Raw genomic sequence first — 19,365 nt, 5'->3', positions numbered from 1 at the left:
GTGCCCATCCAACGCAGCCACTTTGCCCATCAAACGCAGCCACTTTGCCCATCAAATGCAGTCACTGTGCCATCAAATGCAGCCACTTTGCCCATACAGAGTAAGTATAATAAGACATATAAGTAATACATAGTATGAGGCAAGCTTTATTTCCTGTAACCAACAGAGACCTTTAAATGTAATGGGACTATTTATGAATTAAAATAGAAAAAAAAAACATAGAAAAATGTGTGAGTTGGTGCCCATAATGAACAACAGGTTTCACAATTTATCCTTCATGAAAATCACTCAAGCAATCCTTCTTCTTTTTTAAGCCCTCCAAATTACACAGATAAAGGTACATTGCATTTTACTTTCTTATATGTTTCTCAGTAAATGTTGTGCCATTCACTTTGTGTGTTCCTGTTGCATTCTGAATAATTTAAAATAAAGTGAAAAACCATCAACTGCATAGAGTCAGGAGTCTTCAGGAGGGAAAGAGGGAGAGAGGGGTTTTCTCAGCTAAGCACATCCACCTGTCTGCATGCCTGATAAGGACAGATAGGTTCTAGGAAGTAAATGCTACATTAATCATATGCCCTCAAGATTACCACAGCCAGAATTGCTAGTGGGTGTTTGTCAAAGTGAATTCTCAGCAAAATAAAGTCAGAGACATGAATGGATGGGTAATTTTGCTTTAATATTAAAAATTTATTAAATAGGGTTTTTGAATTATGGTGCTCAGATGCAATGTAGTTACACTTTAACCCCTTTCCACTGCCGCCTTACACCACTTTAAGTGGATCTAAATGCTGGGAGAGGGAGGTGGGCATTACGATCATATGACTGCTATAATTGGCAGTCACAGTGATCACATCATCGGAAAGCTCCCCATCAGTAACTATGCATCGGGATTCAGGAAGTTTCTGATACCCGTTCATTACTGTGCTGGGAGCGTGCCCTCAGCACAGTAAAGTGTTTACCTAGGGAAGTATATATGCAGCTACACATCGTTAAAACTCAACCACCAAGAGGCCGCATGTATGTGCCAGTTTGGTGGGAAGTGATTAAATACAAATGTGAGATCTTCCCACCATAATTCCAAGTATGTTTCTATTCACTTAGTTTTGGATGTTCCAACACCTCCTGTAGCAGTCCCTATAATATAAATGCATAAAGAACAATGCAGATGTGCAGACCTGGGAACTCAAGCACTGAAATCTCGTCAACAGAGTCCCTAAGCACCCGATCACACCATTTGACAGTTTGAAATCGCATGATAAGTCGCACACTATTGTCCATATTTAAAGCGGTCAAATCTGTTACACTCCGACTCCATTGGAATGTCACTGATTTTGAAAGTAGTTCCTGCACTACTTTTGCAAGTTTAGGTGTGACTTGCATATACATCTGTGCATGAAGTCGCACAGATGTCTTCCAAGTCGCACCTGAAGTAGCACTGAAATGACCGGATGTTGAAGTGAGAAGATGTGTGTGAGCTTTCTCCCTACTCCTTCCCAGAGGAATCTGCTTTGCAGTGTCCTGTGATGCGAGCAGAGGCTGTCGCTGGTGATAAGCGAGACCGCTGGTCTCTTTGTTCAGAGCAGGGAGAGGCGAGGCCATAGACACACAATCCTGTACAATCCTGTTGCGAAATCTCACGAGAACAGGCGTGATATGTGCAGGACGATGCCGGATTCACACAGCGGGTGGCGGCTTGTCGGCACTACATTCAAAAGAAAATAAAAAAAATACCTTGGAGACGAACATCCCAGCCAAGGGAGGGGCCCGGCGTACAGGCCAGACCTGGAATCTTCAGAAGATCGGTCATGACAAGGAAAAGAGGAGAGGAGCAACCACATCAGGAGAATGCAGGGACATAATCACTGCATTCTGCAAAAGACAAGGGGAATCAGGTGGCAGCAGCAGCTAAGCTGGAGCGGTTTGCTCACATCCCTGCTCAGACACAAACAAAAGGGGGACAGCAGACACAAGCTAGAGCACAGCTGGGAGTACCACCAGAAAGAGCCAAGGACAAGCAACTGCAGCACCAGGGATAAAAACTGTAAGTAACAGGAGGTTGGAAGGAGAAAGTCCTGTACCTGAGTCTGAGTTAACCCCTGACCCTAGCCTACCACTAGAGGCAGAACCGACACTGAAAGATGTTTTACAAGCAGTCAACACATGTAAGTACTCACTGGGTGAATTATGTGATCAACTGAAGGGTATTAAGCTATCATTGGTGAGTCACGACTTGCAAAAGACAGCTGAAAGGACAACAGCTCTACCCATTAAAACAGGAGATTAAAGCTATGACAGAACAAATGGGTATACATGCATCAAAAATGGACGAAATGGAAAACAGGCTGCGCAGGAACAATGTATAGGTGGTGGGTCTCCCAAAAAGGAGTGAGGGTCCTAATCCCATAGGGTTTCTGGAGAAATGGTGTATGTAAATATTTGGGAAGGATACTTTTTCAACACTGTTCTCAATACAAAGAGCACACAAAGTCCCCTTTAAAGCACTACCATCAGGATACCCAAGGCCACTACTGATTTTTTTTTATTATAAAGATAAGGTGATCCTGTTGCAAAAGGCCAGAGAGATGGGGAACATCCTCTATAATGGAGTTAGGATGTACCCAGATTTCTCACTGGATCTACAGAAGCAGTGGGCCGAGCTCAAAGAAATCAAACACAGCCTACAAAAGTTCAAACTCACATATGCTTTGCTGTATCCAGCGTGACTACGAGTAATAGCACTGGGGGTAAGCCAGTTTTTTGACTCACCAGTTGGAGCAGCATTATGATTGGAAGATAGCAAGAAGAAGCTGCAGGTAAATTGAAAAATAGACATTTGAACTGTATATATAGTTCACTGGAAAGTTTAATACATTTGATAAGGGATGGAGTAGGGAGTCACACTTAGGAGGAAGGAATCAATGAATGAGTGGGGTATCTCTTTAAAAAAGTTTTTGTCTATATATTTTTTGGCAGCTTGGGGGGGGGGGAATGAGAGGGTGGGACAAATAATAAAATTTTATGTATCACTGGGATGGCATGGGAAGTATTAGATGGTCATGAGAAAAGCCCCTAGGGCAAGCCAAGATAGGTGTTGGGGGGAGTGGTGGAGGGGGGGAGGGGACAGTGGAGAGTAGAGTCATAGTTCAGTCTGGGTAGGGAATAGTGCATAATGGGTGTAAGTTTGACAACATTTCAAATTTTTGGGGCATCACAGAAAAAGGGATTTAATTTACAGTTCAGCCTCGATTACAAGGAAATGGAGGTATTAAGTCACAGGGACTAATTCATTTTTAGTTGTTTTCTCTCTTCCTTTTTTGCTTTTCTTCTATTTCTTTCTTTCTTTTTTTATGCAGTCCAAAATACTTAATATAGGCTCCTGAAATGTCCGGAGGATGGGTGATCCAGTCAAGAGAACTGCAGTTTTCTCTACATTAGAAACACATAGAGTGGGGCTGCTCTGCCTGCAGGAGACACATCTGACAAAGACCACCATGTCACAATTTCGAAGTAGGAAATTTCAGTGTCAGTACCACTTGGTCTAATTCTCTTAATCTAAAAGGGGGTGAGTATAATGGTGGGGAGTGGAGTGATTTTCTCCTGCAGGCAGATCTGCATAGATGAACTGGGCCATTATATCTTTTTGTATTGTTCTAGAGAACAGGATGTATGTTTTGGCAAATGTTTATATTCCTTCACCATTTAAACTAGAGATTTTGTATAGATTAATGGAATTCATGGTGGATAAGGTAGGCACTCCAGTTATAGCGGTGGACGATTTCAATGAAGTCCTTGATAAGAGATTAGATTAGTTCCCCCCGGGGGTACAGACGAATAATGTGTCAGAGGGTCGACTATATCAATTTTTAGAAAAGGCAGGACTGTTTGATATGTGGAGAGTGTGGAACCCGAGTGGCCTGCCATATTCCTGTTTTTCAAGTTCCTATTCTACACTCTCCGGAATCGATATGGCTCTGGGGAATGGGGAAGCATTGCAATTGGTAAAAAACATAGTGTATTGGCCAAGAGGTATGTCGGATCACTCGCCGCTGGTGCCATTGGTGAACTTGGGAGGAAAAAGTCCCCCTGGGGGATTGGAAAATAAGCCAATTTTGGATGGAACTAATGGGGAAACGAGATGAGGTATTATCAAATTTAAAAGAGTTTGTGGAGTTTAATGTAGGTACAGCATCGGCGGGGATGATGTGGGATACCTTGAAGGCTTTTCTTTGGGGTATTCTGAGGCAGAAAACAAGTATATGGAGGATCAAAGATTATGGCTAAATAAACAGCAGGACTATAAAACAACAGTGATATGGAAAGTGGAGAACAAGTGACTTTTCCAGAATCAATGCTCCTTTGGAGAAGGGGAAAGTGTGGGTCGCATACTGGCTCTTCTAGTTAAAACCAATTCCTCTCCCTCAACTATCCCTGCGATTAGGACATTAAAGGGAGAGATCTCTTCTCAAGTGTCAGAGATTATAGACACATTTAGAGAACATTATAAAAATCTGTATAAATCGCAGTGGGTAGATGGGGAGGGAGAAATGGAAATATTTTTCAGGGGAATGAAGATACTGGCTCTTTCGGAAGGGAACAGAGAGAATATGGAGGCCCCTATGACTCTGGAGGAATTACAACAGGCAGTAGCCGGGATGGCCAATCAAAAGTCTACCGGGCCAGATGGACTCCCAGTGGAGACTTATATACACTATGGAGAGGTGCTGCTCCCGGAGTTACTTAAGGTCTTGAATTGGGCAGTGGTAGAAGGGAAATTGCCTTCTTCAATGATGGAGGTTACTATAATAGTGCTGCATAAGGAGGGAAAAGACCTGTTGGATACATCTTCGTATAGACCTATATCCCTGTTATGCGCCGATGTTAAAATATTGGCAAAGGTGTTGGCAACTAGGCTGAATAAAAGTATTCAAAAACCTCCAGATCAATCTGGGTTTATTCCCAATAGATCCACTAGCATGAATATTAGAAGGGTATACTTGAACCTGCAGACTCCGACAGAGAATGTGGGCTCGAGGGCTATCTTGTCCCTTCATGCAGTCAAGGCCTTTGATAGCCTTGAGTGGGGCTATCTCTGGCAGGTCTTGGAGGAATTTGGGTTTGGACCTTCCTTTATTGGATGGATCATCCTCAGGTATGCAAGGATTCCAAAGAAAGACGGGGAGGAAAGGATTACACTGTGTGCAGGCGAGGTTCTGCTCTTTTTTTGGGGGGATACTGAGCAGCCCCCATTGACTGCAATAAATATAGTTGAGGAGTTCGGATGGTTTTCGGGGCTAGCTATAAACAGGGAGAAGTCTGTGCTTCTGCCCATGGACCCATTTAGAAACCCTATACCGCCTGAAATTCCTCAATTAGAAGTAGTGGAGAAATATTTAGGTATATGTCTGCGAGAGACCCCAAGCAATTCATCCGCAATAAAATAATTCCACTCCTGACCAAATTTAAGAGTAAAAGCGAAATTTGGTGCCGACTTCCTCTGTCAGTGGCGGGGCAATGCAATCTGATTAAAATGATATGGATGCCACAATTGCTGTACTTGCTGCATAATTCCCCAGTTGAAACCCTTTTTAGGGAATTAATCTGGAAAAAGGGTCAGTCCAGGATTAATCTGCATATGTTGCAGTTACCCCCGGAGTTACTTCCTGGCAGCACAGTTGCAGCATGTGGGGGATAATATTCCGTTGGGAGGGAACGTAGGTGGTAGAATGAAGCTATTAGGAGCCCCACACAATACAATAGTGGAGGCATTAGAAGTGGACTCTTTCCCCGCAAGAGTCCAACATTAAGGATGGGGTATAGGGGAGTAACAGAATACTCCCCCTTTGGAATAATAAGAACTTGCAAGAACTGTAGGCCATAGGAAAGATTAAAGAATGGGAAAAACGGGGTATAAGCTGCTTGGCCCACTTATACAAGGGCAGCACTTTAAAATGATTTGTAGATCTGAGGAGAGAGTATGGCATATCAAACCACTCATTCTATTATATTTACAGATCAAACATGCCCTGGGCGCCCAGCAATTAAGTCTGGTATGACCAAGGGACTTATCTCTGAGTTATATGTACAGATATGTAATAGAGTCATCGAAGGCCCGGAATCTCTTATCAGTAAGAAGAGATGGGAAGAGGATATAGGGGAAAAAATGGCAGAGCAGTGGAGGAGGATATTGGAACTGGGGCCATTGGTATCGGTCTCCCACTCACAGAAAGTATCACATCTGTTTCTGGTACATAGAGCTTACTATACCCCTAAGAGATTGTTTATGTTCGGTCGGAGACCAGATGCCCCGTGCCCCAGATGCCAGGAGACAGGGGACCTTATGCATATGGTATGAAGATGCCCAAGGCTATTGGGAGGAGGTTCTCGATATCATAAACACAAAATACGGGACTACTCTAGAACTACATGCCAGGCTTTGTGTGCTGGCATACATGGAAGAATTTGGAGAATCGGTAGGCACTACAGCAGTGGTACTGAGGTGCCTATTCCAAGCAAGAAAATTGATTGCACAGAGATGGCAGTCAGTGAGGTCTCCATCATCTGCGGAATGGATTAAAGTTATAAAAGAGATAGTGTGGAAGGAAAAAGTGGTATTTACCAAACAAGGTAATTTCAAGAAATTTGAAAAGATGTAGAAGCCATGGCTGGGAAAAATGGGATATCCCCCTTATGCCGCGTACACACGGGCGGACTGTATGGCGTACTTAGTCCGTCGAAACACATTTCAGCGGACAGTCCGCTCGTGTGTGGGCTTCAGCTGACTTTTTCAGCGTGCAGTCTGGCGTACTAAGAATTTCGGATTTTTCGAAATTCTGTCCATCGTACTTTGGTTTCAGCGGACAATCCGCTCGTCAGTATGCTAGTTCGACGGACTAAGAATGGCGCATGCTCAGAAAGGATTTACACGGCGGAAGGGTGCTTTGCTGTGTATTGGACTTCCTATTTCTAGTCCCGTCGTACGTGCTGTACACGTCATCGCGCAAGCTTTCGACGGACTGTTTGTGCATCCGTGTGTGGTCAAGTCCATTCAGTCGAAAGTACGACGGACTGTCCGTCGGATTGTATGACGAACTAAGTACGCCATACAGTCCGCCCGTGTGTACGCGGCATTAGAGAGAATGGGAAAGAGGATTAGAGTAGTGACCCAAGATAATTTTTTTATGTGTAGGGAAATAGTACTCATAGCGAGGCTTTAAAGCTGGGCAAGAATAATAGACAAGAAATTTAGGATACAATAGATAACACTCAGGATGATATTGGTAGTAATTGAGTGTGAGTGAACACTGGGGGGGAGAGTAGAAGGGTTAAAGTGTACATGGGAACAGTTGTAGTTATGAGAGGTGAATGGGAAGGATCAAATGACGGTGTATAATTTGTCAAAGGAAGGGGGGTGGGGGGGGGGGCAATGAGGGAGTAAATGTAGGATGTATGATATGTAAGGAGAAAATATTACCCTTGGAAAATACGTTGATGAAATGTCTTATTTGAATGTTTTATAATTTGGAAAACATTTCAATAAAGAATATTTAAATTTAAAAAAAAAAAAAGTAGCACTGAAATGCTACTTTGAAATCTTGCTACTTCAAGTGAAGTAGCACAATTTCAATGTGGTAATTGGACATATACTGGATAATATTGTTAGAGGCAAAGAAATAAAAGCTCAAAAGCCTGTAAAAGAAGCTTTTTTTTGAGCTGCAGTGTGCATGGGCTCCAGCATCTAACAGAGGTGAAATATAAGTTTTGGATAAACTGCACTATACAATAAGAAAAGTTTCATGTTTATAAACCAGGTAAAGATTGAGAAAGGTTGAGAAAGACAAAAAGGACTGGTAGGAAACAAAATCATGTTGGTAAAAAAGGACAATATAATTACAAAGGGAAAAGAATAATGAAAAAATTTCTGGTGGCACTGGTAATTCTCTATTTACCTTCAGGAATGTGGGATTGCAGAACAAACATAAAAAAAAACTTTATAAACAGTATGTACAAGCTGCAATACATACCTTTGGGATTCCTTATGATATTAATGTTTTGTACAGATCTTGAAAACGTATGTATATAATGTGTAGTGATTACATGTGACCGACCTGATGCCTAAGGGTTATGTCCAATCCAATAAAAATATTGCAAAAATGCAGATTATCTGAAATATTTTGCTGCACATATCCACATGTGTGCAAGCACCAACACTGTTCCTTGTGTTACCAAAGCAAACCAATAAGATTGTGAGAAACACTGTCACCTGCTATCTCTTTATGCTCACAAAATACAGCATCTTTATTTTACAGAGTCTCATACTTTCTCATAACCTTTAAACAGAAATTCAAGGGGACTTTTTGGTCAAAATGAATGCCAAATTGGTCTGTAGTATTCCTCAGTATCACACACTTTGGCATGCAAAAAAATGTATGCAAGTAATCAGGGCTTTTTTTCAGCTGGAACTTGGTGGAACTCAGTTCCACCACCTCTGGCTCAGACCCTCTGCTCCCTTCTCACCGCCATCACTTGTAAACACAGGCAGGTTTCTCCCACATATCTGATCTCCTGAGCAGTTTCCACTGAGTGCAGGATGGGGGAAAAGGGAGAGGCTAGTGTTCAGGGTGCAGTGTGGATGCCGACCCCCCCCCCCCCCCCCCCCACTGGATGATCTCTCTGCAAGTGAGAAATAAGGGGCAAACTGCAGGGTGAGGGAAGGTTCTAGAGCTGGCTGGGTGCTTCAGCTTAAAACAGCAGCAAAAGTTGGACATGTGGAAGATGGTGGAACTTTTAAGGAGGGGGAAGAATAAGGGGGTAGTGGGGGGATTGAATGCAGAGGTCAGAGCTGAAGAGGGGTGAAAGTGAGATGTGGATGGAGGATACAGAGGTAAGCAGTTGTGAAAGAAGACTCTGTGTAGCTCACCCCTGAACTTTGCACTATATAGGTAGTGTACCACCGTACTCTGCCCTCTGTATGTATTAAACTCCTGGCATTTAATGCTCTTTAAGACCCGCCCATTGTCAAATTTTACCACACCCACTACTTTATGGAGGGTGTGTGAGGGGGTGAAGGGGATTGTCCTGGTTGAGTTCCTGCACCTATTTCAGAGAACAAAATGCCTGCAAGTAATAAAGGAAGTTCAGGGAAAATTCATTAAAAACTAAAACATTCAATGAAGGCACATTCAATATCCTAAAATGTAGTTTGTTGAAAACCAGGCTTCAACCAAGCCCAATGACATGCCCTTCTTTTTTCTACTTTAAAATGTGTTGCTGGAAAATAAATTAAAGGAGTTGAATACCACTGATGACTCATTTGGCTAGACTGCAAGTTCAGGCCTCTAGGGGTATAATAGTCCAAAATAGTGAAATTCAAGTCTCAACGATAAGATACTCAGACAGGCAAAGTGTGTTGAAGCCAGCAAAAGTTTAAACCAGTATTATTGTACTGTACAGATGCTTACAACTATTTTCCCTTAAGTCACTCCTAGCCAACCATACATGTACTATATACACTATACTCTAAATGTTCTAAACTATGACATTATATCATTTGAAACAGCAGGAATTTTATACTATCACAAAAGCTGTTATATTATTACAAGGTACGTTTTGCATATATCAGCTCAAGAAAGGTTGTGAAAAGCTCCTGTTCTTTTTTTTTCTATTTCATTATGCTGTCCATTTATGACAATTGTACATTTCAGGGCAGGCCAAACCTGTTAGCAGAGCAAAGCTAAAGCATGTTTACTTCAGTGTAAGCTTTTAGAAAGTTTTCTTAATAAAATTAGATTTTTTTGCTTATGAACACAACGTGTCTCATAAAGTCCCTTGGGCAGTTCGATTGTTTTTGTTCTGATGAACTAATGCTCAAGCGCTCAACATGCCTATAGTTTATGTGCTTTTAGCAGCGTCAAGCATTTTTTCTGCCCAAGTTCTGCTGCTCCTGGACAGACTGGCAGTTTTTTTTTCCCTGCCTCTAAACGCTGCTAAAACCCTATGTGTGCATGGACACATATGCTAGCATGGAGGGGAGTTTAGAGGTAGGAAGAAAAAATGTCATACTTCCCTAGGAGCAGCTGTAAAAACATCCAGTGTGCTTAAGGCCTAAGTCATAACCAATATCAATCCAAAGTACAGAGTAAACAGGTAAACCCTTTAATCTGGTAAAGGTTATATAATTGAAAAAAACATTCAAGCACTATTTATTAAAAGCAGGTATGCACTGTTAATATGCTCCAGCAACAACCACTAACTGCTGGAGGCTCATGTTAGTTAAATTACTATTAAAAAGAGCCGAACACCCCTCAGTTCGGTTCGCAGCAGAACATGTGAATAGGCAAAAAATGTATTTGAACACGAGAACACTATTGAAGTCTATGGGACACGAAGGTGAAAAATCAAAAGTACTAATTTTGAAGGCTTATATGCAAGTTATTGACATAAAAAGTGTTTGAGGACCCGGGTCCTGCCCCAGGGGACATTAATGTAAACAAAAGTTTAAAAAAGGAAGTTTTTTCAGGAGCAGTGATATTAATAATGCTTAAAGTGAAACAATAAAAATGAAATATTCCTTTAAATATTGTGCCTGGGGGGTGTCATTAGTATGCCTGTAAAGTAGCGCATCTTTCCCATGTTTATAACAGTGCCACAGCAAAATTACATTTCTAAAGAAAAAAATTCACTTAAAACTGCTCGTGGCTGTAATGTATTGTTGGATCCCAAAAATATAGATAAAAATATAAAAAATACTAAAAAAAATTGCGTGGATGTCACCCCCAAAATCCATACCAGGCCCTTCAAGTCTGGTATGGATATTAAGGGGAACCCACACCCAATTTTTTTTTAAAAATGGCATGAGGGTCCCCCAGGCCCCTAGGCATTATATACTCTGAACAGCAGTATATATACTATACAGCCTGCCCTATATACTCAGCAGAAAATTGGGCCTCAGGAGTTGATGGTACGAGAACATTGTAAGCCCTCACAGTTACTATTATTGGGTGCAGGAACGGGCCCTGCTGTGAAATATTATATCAAGAAATGTAATTACATGCCCCTGTTAAACAGTGGCAGAAAACTTGGACCTTGGGTGGTGGTGGTACCACAACACTGTAAGCCCTCACAGTTACTCTTGTTGAGCGCAGGAACTGTGTTGAAATATTATATCAAAAATTATAATTACATGACCCTGTTAAACAGGGGCAGAAAAATTGGGCCTTGGGTGGTGGTGCCACAATACTGTATCCCCTCACAGATACTCTTGTTGGGAGAAGGAATGGGTCCTGCTTTGCAAAAATTAGATCAAAAATTTTAATTACATGCCCCTGTTAAACAGGGGCAGAAAAATTGGGCCTTGGGTGGTGGTGGTGTCCTAAACCAAAAATATTGTTGGAAGCTAGCAATATCAAGAATGAGGAGGAATAGGATAGTTATCATAAACAGTCTTCAAGGGATCCCACATCCATAGAAAATTAAATCAGTTACATCAGCATCAGGTGCTTGATAGCTGCTGATCCAAGACTGATTCCTGCTTATGAATATGAGCCTATCAACAGAGTCTGTGGACAAGCACACTCTTTGATCCGTTACAAATTCTCCAGCAGCACTAAACGTGCATTCAGAAAGCATGCTGGGTGCAGGACAGGCCAGTAGCTCAATTGCATATTGAGCAAGTTCTGGCCAATGGTCCATCCTCAAGACTCAGTAACCCAGTGGATGCTCTGTTGATAAGGTCTCCAAGTCTGCTCTTGTCCCTAGATATTCCTGCACGCATGTAATGCAGACGCTGTTGATGGTTGCTTGAATCGATCAGACCTTGATGCTGAGGACTGAAAAATTGTTTAAAGGCATCGGTCAGCCGGCCACCTTCTCCAACGCTTTTCTTCTGACTGAACGAAGCCTCAGCAACACGTTTTCCAGCACCAGGAAATTGTAACCTCTCAGGCTCTGGAAATGCATTGCACAAACGTTTCTTCAAGGCCTCCTTTATGTTTAATCCTCTAATCCCTCTGTAAAGCCAGGATGAGTTCTGCAACCTTACCCTTGTAGTGTGGATCAAGAAGGGTTGCCAGCCAGTAATGATCCCTCTCCTTGATACCAAAAATCCTAGGGTCCTTCCACAGGCTTTGCAGAATCAGGGAGGCCATGCAGCATAAGTTTGCAGAGGCATTCGATTCTGAGTGCTCTGGGTCACTAAGGTTTACATGATCCATAACTACCTCCTCCAAGCCACATACAACTCTTTGGGCTTCTGGGGACTAAAAATCCTCCCTTGAAGACTGCTGCTGAGTGTTATCCTCTACATCCATGGTGACACAATCCTTCTCCTCCTCCTCTCCTTCCTGTGTGTTTGGTGGGCCTGCAGGAATGCTATCTGGGTAAAGGAGGCCTTGAGAGGTAAGGAAGTCCTCCTCTTCCTCATGCTTTTCTGCCTCAAGTGCCCGGTCCATGATTCCACGAAGCGTGTGATCCAAAAGGAAGACTAGAGGGACAGTGTAACTGATGAATGCATTGTTGCTGCTTGCCATCCTTGTGGCCTTCTCTAATGATGACAGGACAGTGCATGCATCCTTGATCAGCAGCCACTGACGTTGCAAAAAGAAGCCAAGCTCCCCTGACCCTGTCCTGGTGCCATACTCACAGAGGTAATCATTGATGGCCCTCTGCTTTGTATGCAGCTGCTGCAGCATAGAACACATTGAGTTCCACCTGGTGGGCATGTCACAAATGAGGCGGTTGGTGGGCAGATTGCATTCCCTTTGAATGTCAGTCACCCAAGAACTGGCATTGAATGACTGGCAGAAATTACCACAGACTTTCTGGCCTGCCTCAGGAGATCCTGAAAGAGTGGGTACCTGCTCAAGAACCACTGCACCACCAAATTCAGAACGTGTGTCAAACATGGAACACGGGTCAAGTATCCCTGTTAGAGGGCGAAGAGAAGGTTGGTGCCATTGTCGCATACAACCATTCCTGGCTGAAGCTGGCGTGGCATCAACCACCTCTGAGCCTGTCCCTGCAAAGCTGACAGAATTTCTGCCCCAGTGTGGCTTCTGTCCCCTAGGCAGACCAACTCAAGCACTGCATGGCATCTTTTAGCCTGACTGCTTGCATAACCCCTTGAACGCTTACAGAGCACTTATGTTTCAGAGGACAAATCTGCAAAAGAGGCCATAGGGGAAGAAGAAGAGGAGGGGGTGGAGGAGAGAGCTGTGGAAGAATCAGCACTAGCACTTTGGAGGCGTGATGGCGGAACAAGCTCCAACAACACTGAACCCTGTCCTGCATCCTTCCCAGATGCCGGCAGAGTTACCCAGTGTGCCATGAAGGAAAGGTAACATCCCTGCCCAAGCCTGCTGGACCATGAGTCAGCAGTAATATGAACCTTATCGCTGACCGCCCTGTCCAATGTGGCTAAAACATAGCCTTTCACATGTCGGTAGAGAGCCGGAATGGCCTTCCATGAAAAGAAATGGTGTTAGGACCTGCCACTGAGATACAGCACATTCCACAAATTCACAAAAAGGGCCAGAGTCTAACAACTCAAAAGGCAGCAGTTGCAGTGCTAGCAATTTGGCCAAGTTTAGCATTTAGACACTGAGCATGTGGATGGCTGGGACCAAATTTCTTTTTACGGTTCAGAAACTGGGGTAGGGAAATTTGCCTACTAAAATCAGATGGTGGTGTACTGCTAGCGGATTGGCTGCAAGTACTTGAGACATCTATTGCTATACCTTCATTCCTCTCAGTGCAGGTTTTTGAGAGGACTAGAGGTGTAGTAGGGTTGGAGATCCCAGATGAGAAGCAAGGAGAAGTCCACCTTTTTCTTTTTATGTGGGTCTTTCAAGTGCTGTTGCCAACAGACTGCATGGCAGGTAGCCATATGTCTGGTCGAGCATGTGGTGCCCAAGCGGCTGTTGTTCTGGCCATGCTTGATCCGCCTCAGACATAGGTTGCAAACAGCAATGGTGCGATCTGCTGTACACATGTCAAAAAAGGCCCACATCAAGGAACTTTTAAAAGTCAGAGGGGAGTCAGCAGTGACCTACACCTGCGGAGCTCTGTGGTGTGATGCAATAGAGTGGCTGCCCTTAAGTTGCCCCCTAGAGGACATCCTGCCTCATTGGAGTTGTGCCTCATCCTCCTCCTCCTCTCTTCTCACAGGCACCCAAGTACAGTCAGTGACCTCATCATCCCCTCCCTCCTCGTCACGTAAGCAAACTTGGCAGTATGCTTCAGCTGGGGGAACATAACTGCCAGTTTATTGTCCTTCTTGGGCACCCCCTCTATCTAGGCTCATGTTACTCCCTTCCTCAACCTGGGAACCAACATCGGATCCTTCAAGTCGCTGCGCATCCTCCAGCAGCATGTACCCGACACTGTGGTGGAATCATTCTGGGGACTTCTCGTGCATAATGGTGGCCCTACGGAAGGAGTGACTGTGGACAATGAGCTGGTGGAATAGGCCGCTTTGGCAGCTGCCTTGGAAGGCAAACTACTCTGAGCCTGGGTGGCAGAGGATGAGGACAGCTTTGTTATTCACTCCAACAACTCCTCTGCATGTTCTTGCTCAATAACAAGGCCAGCAGCAAAAAAAGGACAAGCGTGCCCCACGGCCACCTGCAGAGGATGGACCATGTCCACGACCACTACTGTTGACTGTAGACACAGAGACCGCTTGCCCTCTTTTAGTGGCCTGTGAGTATCTGTCTCTCCTTGGTGGCCCTCTGGACATGATGTATTTTTTGTTTTGCAACACCACACTACACTGTATTAGACACTGTGTACACCACCTGAAGTGTATTATAAACTGTACACACTGTATTAGATATTGTGTACACTGCCTGCACTGCATTAGCAACTGTACAATGGCTGCACTGCATTTTATACTGTGTACACCACCAGAAGTGTAGTAGAAACTGTACACACTGTATTAGATACTGTGTACACCGCCTGCACTGTATTAGAAACTGTACAGCTGCATTGTATTGTGTACTGTGTACACCACCAGAAGTGTAGTTGAAACTGTACACACTGTATTAGATACTGTGTACCACTGCCTGCACTGTATTAGAAATTGTACAACGGCTGCACTGTGTTTTATACTGTGTACACCACCAGGAGTATAGTAGAAACTGTATACACAGCAATAGATACTGTGTACACTGCCTGAAGTGTATTAGAAACAGTACACCACAGAATACACTGTAGATATAGGCTACACTGAATATACTATATATATATATATATATATATATATATATATATATATATGTGTGTGTATACTCTGCATCCAGTGTAGTGTATATCTACAGTGCATTCTGTGGTGTACTGTTCCTAATACACTTCATTTCATATATATATATATATATATATATATATATATATATATATATATATATATATATACACAAAACTGCATGTGTGTGTGTGTGTGTGTGTGTGTGTGTGTGTGTATAGATATACTTATGCTTAATCTAATATGTGCTTAATATGCTTAATTAAGCATATATCTAATATATACTTAATCTAAATCAAGCTATCTCTCTGTCCATGCCAACAACACTACACACGCCCGCCATGGACTTAGTCCCCCTGAGCCATGATTGGCCAAAGGCACCCTGCCTTTGGCCAATTATGGCTCTCTTATGAGAGCGTGCTGTGATTGGCCAAATCCTGCAGGTCAGGCTTTAGCCAATCATCATACAGCAATGCACTGAGCTCTTGCAGTGCATTATGAGGCATTCCTCAGCGCTCAAATTTTCCGCTAACGCCCCACAATGTTCGCTGTTTAGCGAGCGGGCAAACACCCAATGAGTCGAACTTATCGAACAACGAGCTCATCCCTTCTGTGCAACAATAAATAAAAAATTAAATATTTTATTGTTTATTTTTGTCATAGCCCTTTGTAAAATGATTACTAGTATAGTTAGTGTTTAAATATTGTTTTGAAGCAGTACTTTAGTCATAAATCTCTATTAGCAGATAAGGTAGTGGAAGACTGTAAGCCTGCCATTAAAAAAAAAAACAAAAAAAACAACATAGCTATTAAGTATGATATTTGGAAAATAATTGTTATGTTCTGCACAATTTACCTTTTATCTTGCCAGCTGAATCAGAGAGTTCATCCCATGTGACAGTCACAGCTGTATTTTTGCCATTTATTAATTCCACATACAGGTTCTCTGGCGCAGTGGTTGGAGCTTTGGAAAAAATATGAAAGACTAGTTAAAGCTTGATGGGGCCCATTTAACTCACAAAATGTTTTTATTGTCTGTAATTTTCTCTTTATTAAATGCATCCTCCTTGAACACGCTACAAAAAATATTCTTCTTTCTCATACAGGGTAATGACGTCTAGTGGTGTGTTTATTTTTTTACAATATTAGCATGCATTATCACTGCAAAGGCTAAGTTCAGCTTCAGGTCCTGACCTTTGGTCAGACTTTAGGTTACGACACAGGAAGGAGTTGACCAGCTGACCTCATTAACACACACCCTGAATCATCTACCCTCCTAGTCCAGGAGATCACTACCACCCACCTCTGCATGTGCACATTTTTAAATGCAATCAGTGAGTACTGTTCTCACTAAATGCATAGACATTTATTTATTTTTTGTACCTTAACTTTCATATTGCATAGATCATTAATTTGGCAGAATGTGCAGGAGCAGAGCAATCAGATAACAGACTATGTGGATAGAGCTGTAGTATTGAAAACATGAGTGTGTCCTGGGTTCTGTAAGCTTATACTGTACAATCTGATTGTACAAACTCCTTTAGATGTACCATCAAGTATGTAGTACAAATCTATTTTGTGAGAATAGTGATCACTGGTTCATTTAAAAAACATACACGTGCAGAGGTGGGTTGTAGTGATCTCTTGGAGTAGAAGGGTAGAAAGCTTTTTATTTCTGCAAAAGAAGTACACAGGGGAGCTTGAATTTAGGTAAAAAAAGGTGAACTTAGCCTTTAATCTTGACATCAGCCTGATCCCCAGCCTTAATTTCACTCCTACTGGTTAATTTGGGCCAAGCTGGCCCAAACAAACTGTTTTTGATACTAACAGGTACGTATTCCTGGGTACACTGTATAATCTGTATGTACTGTAGGTTCAGCTACATACAGTATACAGTGCTGTGTTTAGGCTGGGGATGTGGACATCCCTTTCATATCTAAAGCAAAATTAAGTTGGGCTGAGCAGCACTCAGCTGTTCATGGCCAGCTTTGAATTCTCTAAATTAATATAAAGGTTTCTCTGATTGGCTGCGGTGGATATCGTGATGTCCTTTGCTTGCCTCTGTTCGTGTCCCACAGCCAGAACCCAGTGCTGTATACTGTATGTAGCTGAGGATATATACAGTTTATACAGTGTACCTAACAGGTGCACCTGTTAGTGTAGGAAATAGTTCATTTTGGCCATCTTTTCTCAAATTAACTATTTTAAAGTGACAATAAATCTGGAAATCAGCTTTAACGTGCAACGCTTTGGCTTGTGTCAGGGTTTGCTACCAAATGAAAATAAGTAATTAAAGCATAAAGTTATATTATACTTACCAGATTCTGGAGTTCTTTGAAAAATTGAGGAGCTCCACTGGCCGTCTTGATCACCTTGAGAAATGCGGATGGAAAATTCATACATAGCATCAGGATTTAGTTTGTCTACCAGTGCGCGTCGAGTATTTATATCCTTGTAATCCCAACGTGCAGACTCTCCCTTTTCTCTATAGCGAATTGTGTAACGTCTGTGAAATAAAAATATCTGTTAAAGTTTGAGTTCAATTATAAAGGGTGACAAAGAAATGAAATGGCATTTATCATGGCTTTCATTTCATTCCTCCCTATCCAAAAAGCAGCCTATATATTTTTGTTGTTGAGTGCATGCATGTGTAAATGTAACAGAGGCATTAAACTCCCTATGACAATGTGTTTATCTTTTCTCTGCAGAAGGATGAAGCCATCTTTGATTAAGCATTATTCTTGTTTAAATATTTTATTAAAGCAAACAGAGTTACACAAGGAAGAGCTGCACAAAATACGTAAAAATGCAGCCAACAACATAAGGTATCTGTGACTGAACTGTCCAGCACCCAGCTTGGGTACTTTCTTCAAGATATAGCTTCCTCCAGTCTGGGCCCAGGAATCAGGTAATATGGCGGAATATGGCATAGCACCCAAGAATCTAGACGGCACTAGCTTAGGTGCTCTGGAACTGGAACTAGACTTTATTGTAAACTCACACAGAATATATAGAACACCAGATCAGGTTAGCCTAATCACATTATCATATGCAAAGGAAACTGTATACAGGATCATAATTAAAATAACTAAGGAAAAGCCAACATAAACTATAAACAGTATGCTAATTAAAAAACTAGCCTTGATTAGTCGGGAGGTGACCAGACCATCCAACAACAGGCCTACAAAAAAGTACATTATACATTAAAATAAATATAAACACAGACAGAAGCAATGGGACATACAGACAGAAGCAATAGGTGACTCAATTAACAATGAGAATTCACGCCTAGGCAATGCTTTGATTAATTAGGGATCCCAGACTGTCTGGCTCCTACATTGGAGTACATTGAACAGAGACCAATGTGACCAGCTCCTTCAATGAACATATATAGCCCTGAATCAAACAAACCAGGAATAGTCTTCAGGGAAAATACAAGAAAATAGTCCCTCAGAGATGTAACAAAAAAAGAGAAATATAGCAATAAAAAATAACAGCATGACTGTGGGCTGAAAAGGTCTCTGCAGCGTAATGTCTGTGACAGAATCCAATAAAGAAAGGGAACATGGAAGCAATGACACAGACAACATCAGGGATTCTTACAGTAAACTTTAGATAACATGCAAGCAGTGAGGAGTAGGTACGCCATGAGGGTAATACTTGGCTAATATATGCAAAAAATACAATCTGGGGGATCGTATGAAGCAAGAATGGTGCGGTCAAGCATTATTCATGATCAGTATCTACCTCCTGGACTGAGATGCTCTGTCAGAGATAACACAGTTATGTAAATCATGATTCATGTGCAGTTCTTGACTGTTTTCACAAATGTCTGGCACAGATCAACCCTGTGTGTCAGCCTCTGATCTTGCAACTTGCTTCAAATCTACAATGCTGCAGCCTGATCACTAGGGGAGAGTAGGATGAGGAAATGTTCCCTGCTATCTGCAGCAGTCTGATGACATCATCTCTTGTCTAAACTCAAAGACTAGTTTTAATGAAATCATTTACATTTTCTTTTTTTATAAAAAAGAATACAGTTTCTGTATATTGTGGCATAATTCATTTTCCAAATGTTAAAAAACCTTGAACACGTAAAAAAGCTAGCAGAAAAACACAATGGGGTT

The 19,365-nt window shown here is 42.2% G+C and overlaps 1 protein-coding gene across 1 annotated transcript in view; it reads right to left on the bottom strand.

Annotated features, from left to right (window-relative positions):
- The window catches only part of FNDC1 (fibronectin type III domain containing 1), a 260,345-nt gene that overhangs the window by 89,556 nt on the left and 151,424 nt on the right, over positions 1-19,365 (bottom strand). The window contains exons 5-6 of the mRNA XM_077486174.1: positions 17,557-17,744; positions 16,095-16,202 (exon numbers count right to left, since the gene is read on the bottom strand). Coding sequence (XP_077342300.1) covers positions 16,095-16,202; positions 17,557-17,744 — 296 coding nt within the window. The remainder of the gene's footprint in view (positions 1-16,094; positions 16,203-17,556; positions 17,745-19,365) is intronic.

This window comes from Lithobates pipiens, unplaced genomic scaffold, assembly GCF_037356315.1.
Source record: "Lithobates pipiens isolate NorthernLeopardFrog02 unplaced genomic scaffold, aLitPip1_a1.2 Scaffold_18, whole genome shotgun sequence".
Classification (NCBI taxonomy): Eukaryota; Metazoa; Chordata; class Amphibia; order Anura; family Ranidae; genus Lithobates; species Lithobates pipiens.
This window is presented reverse-complemented; position numbering and strand designations above follow the sequence as displayed.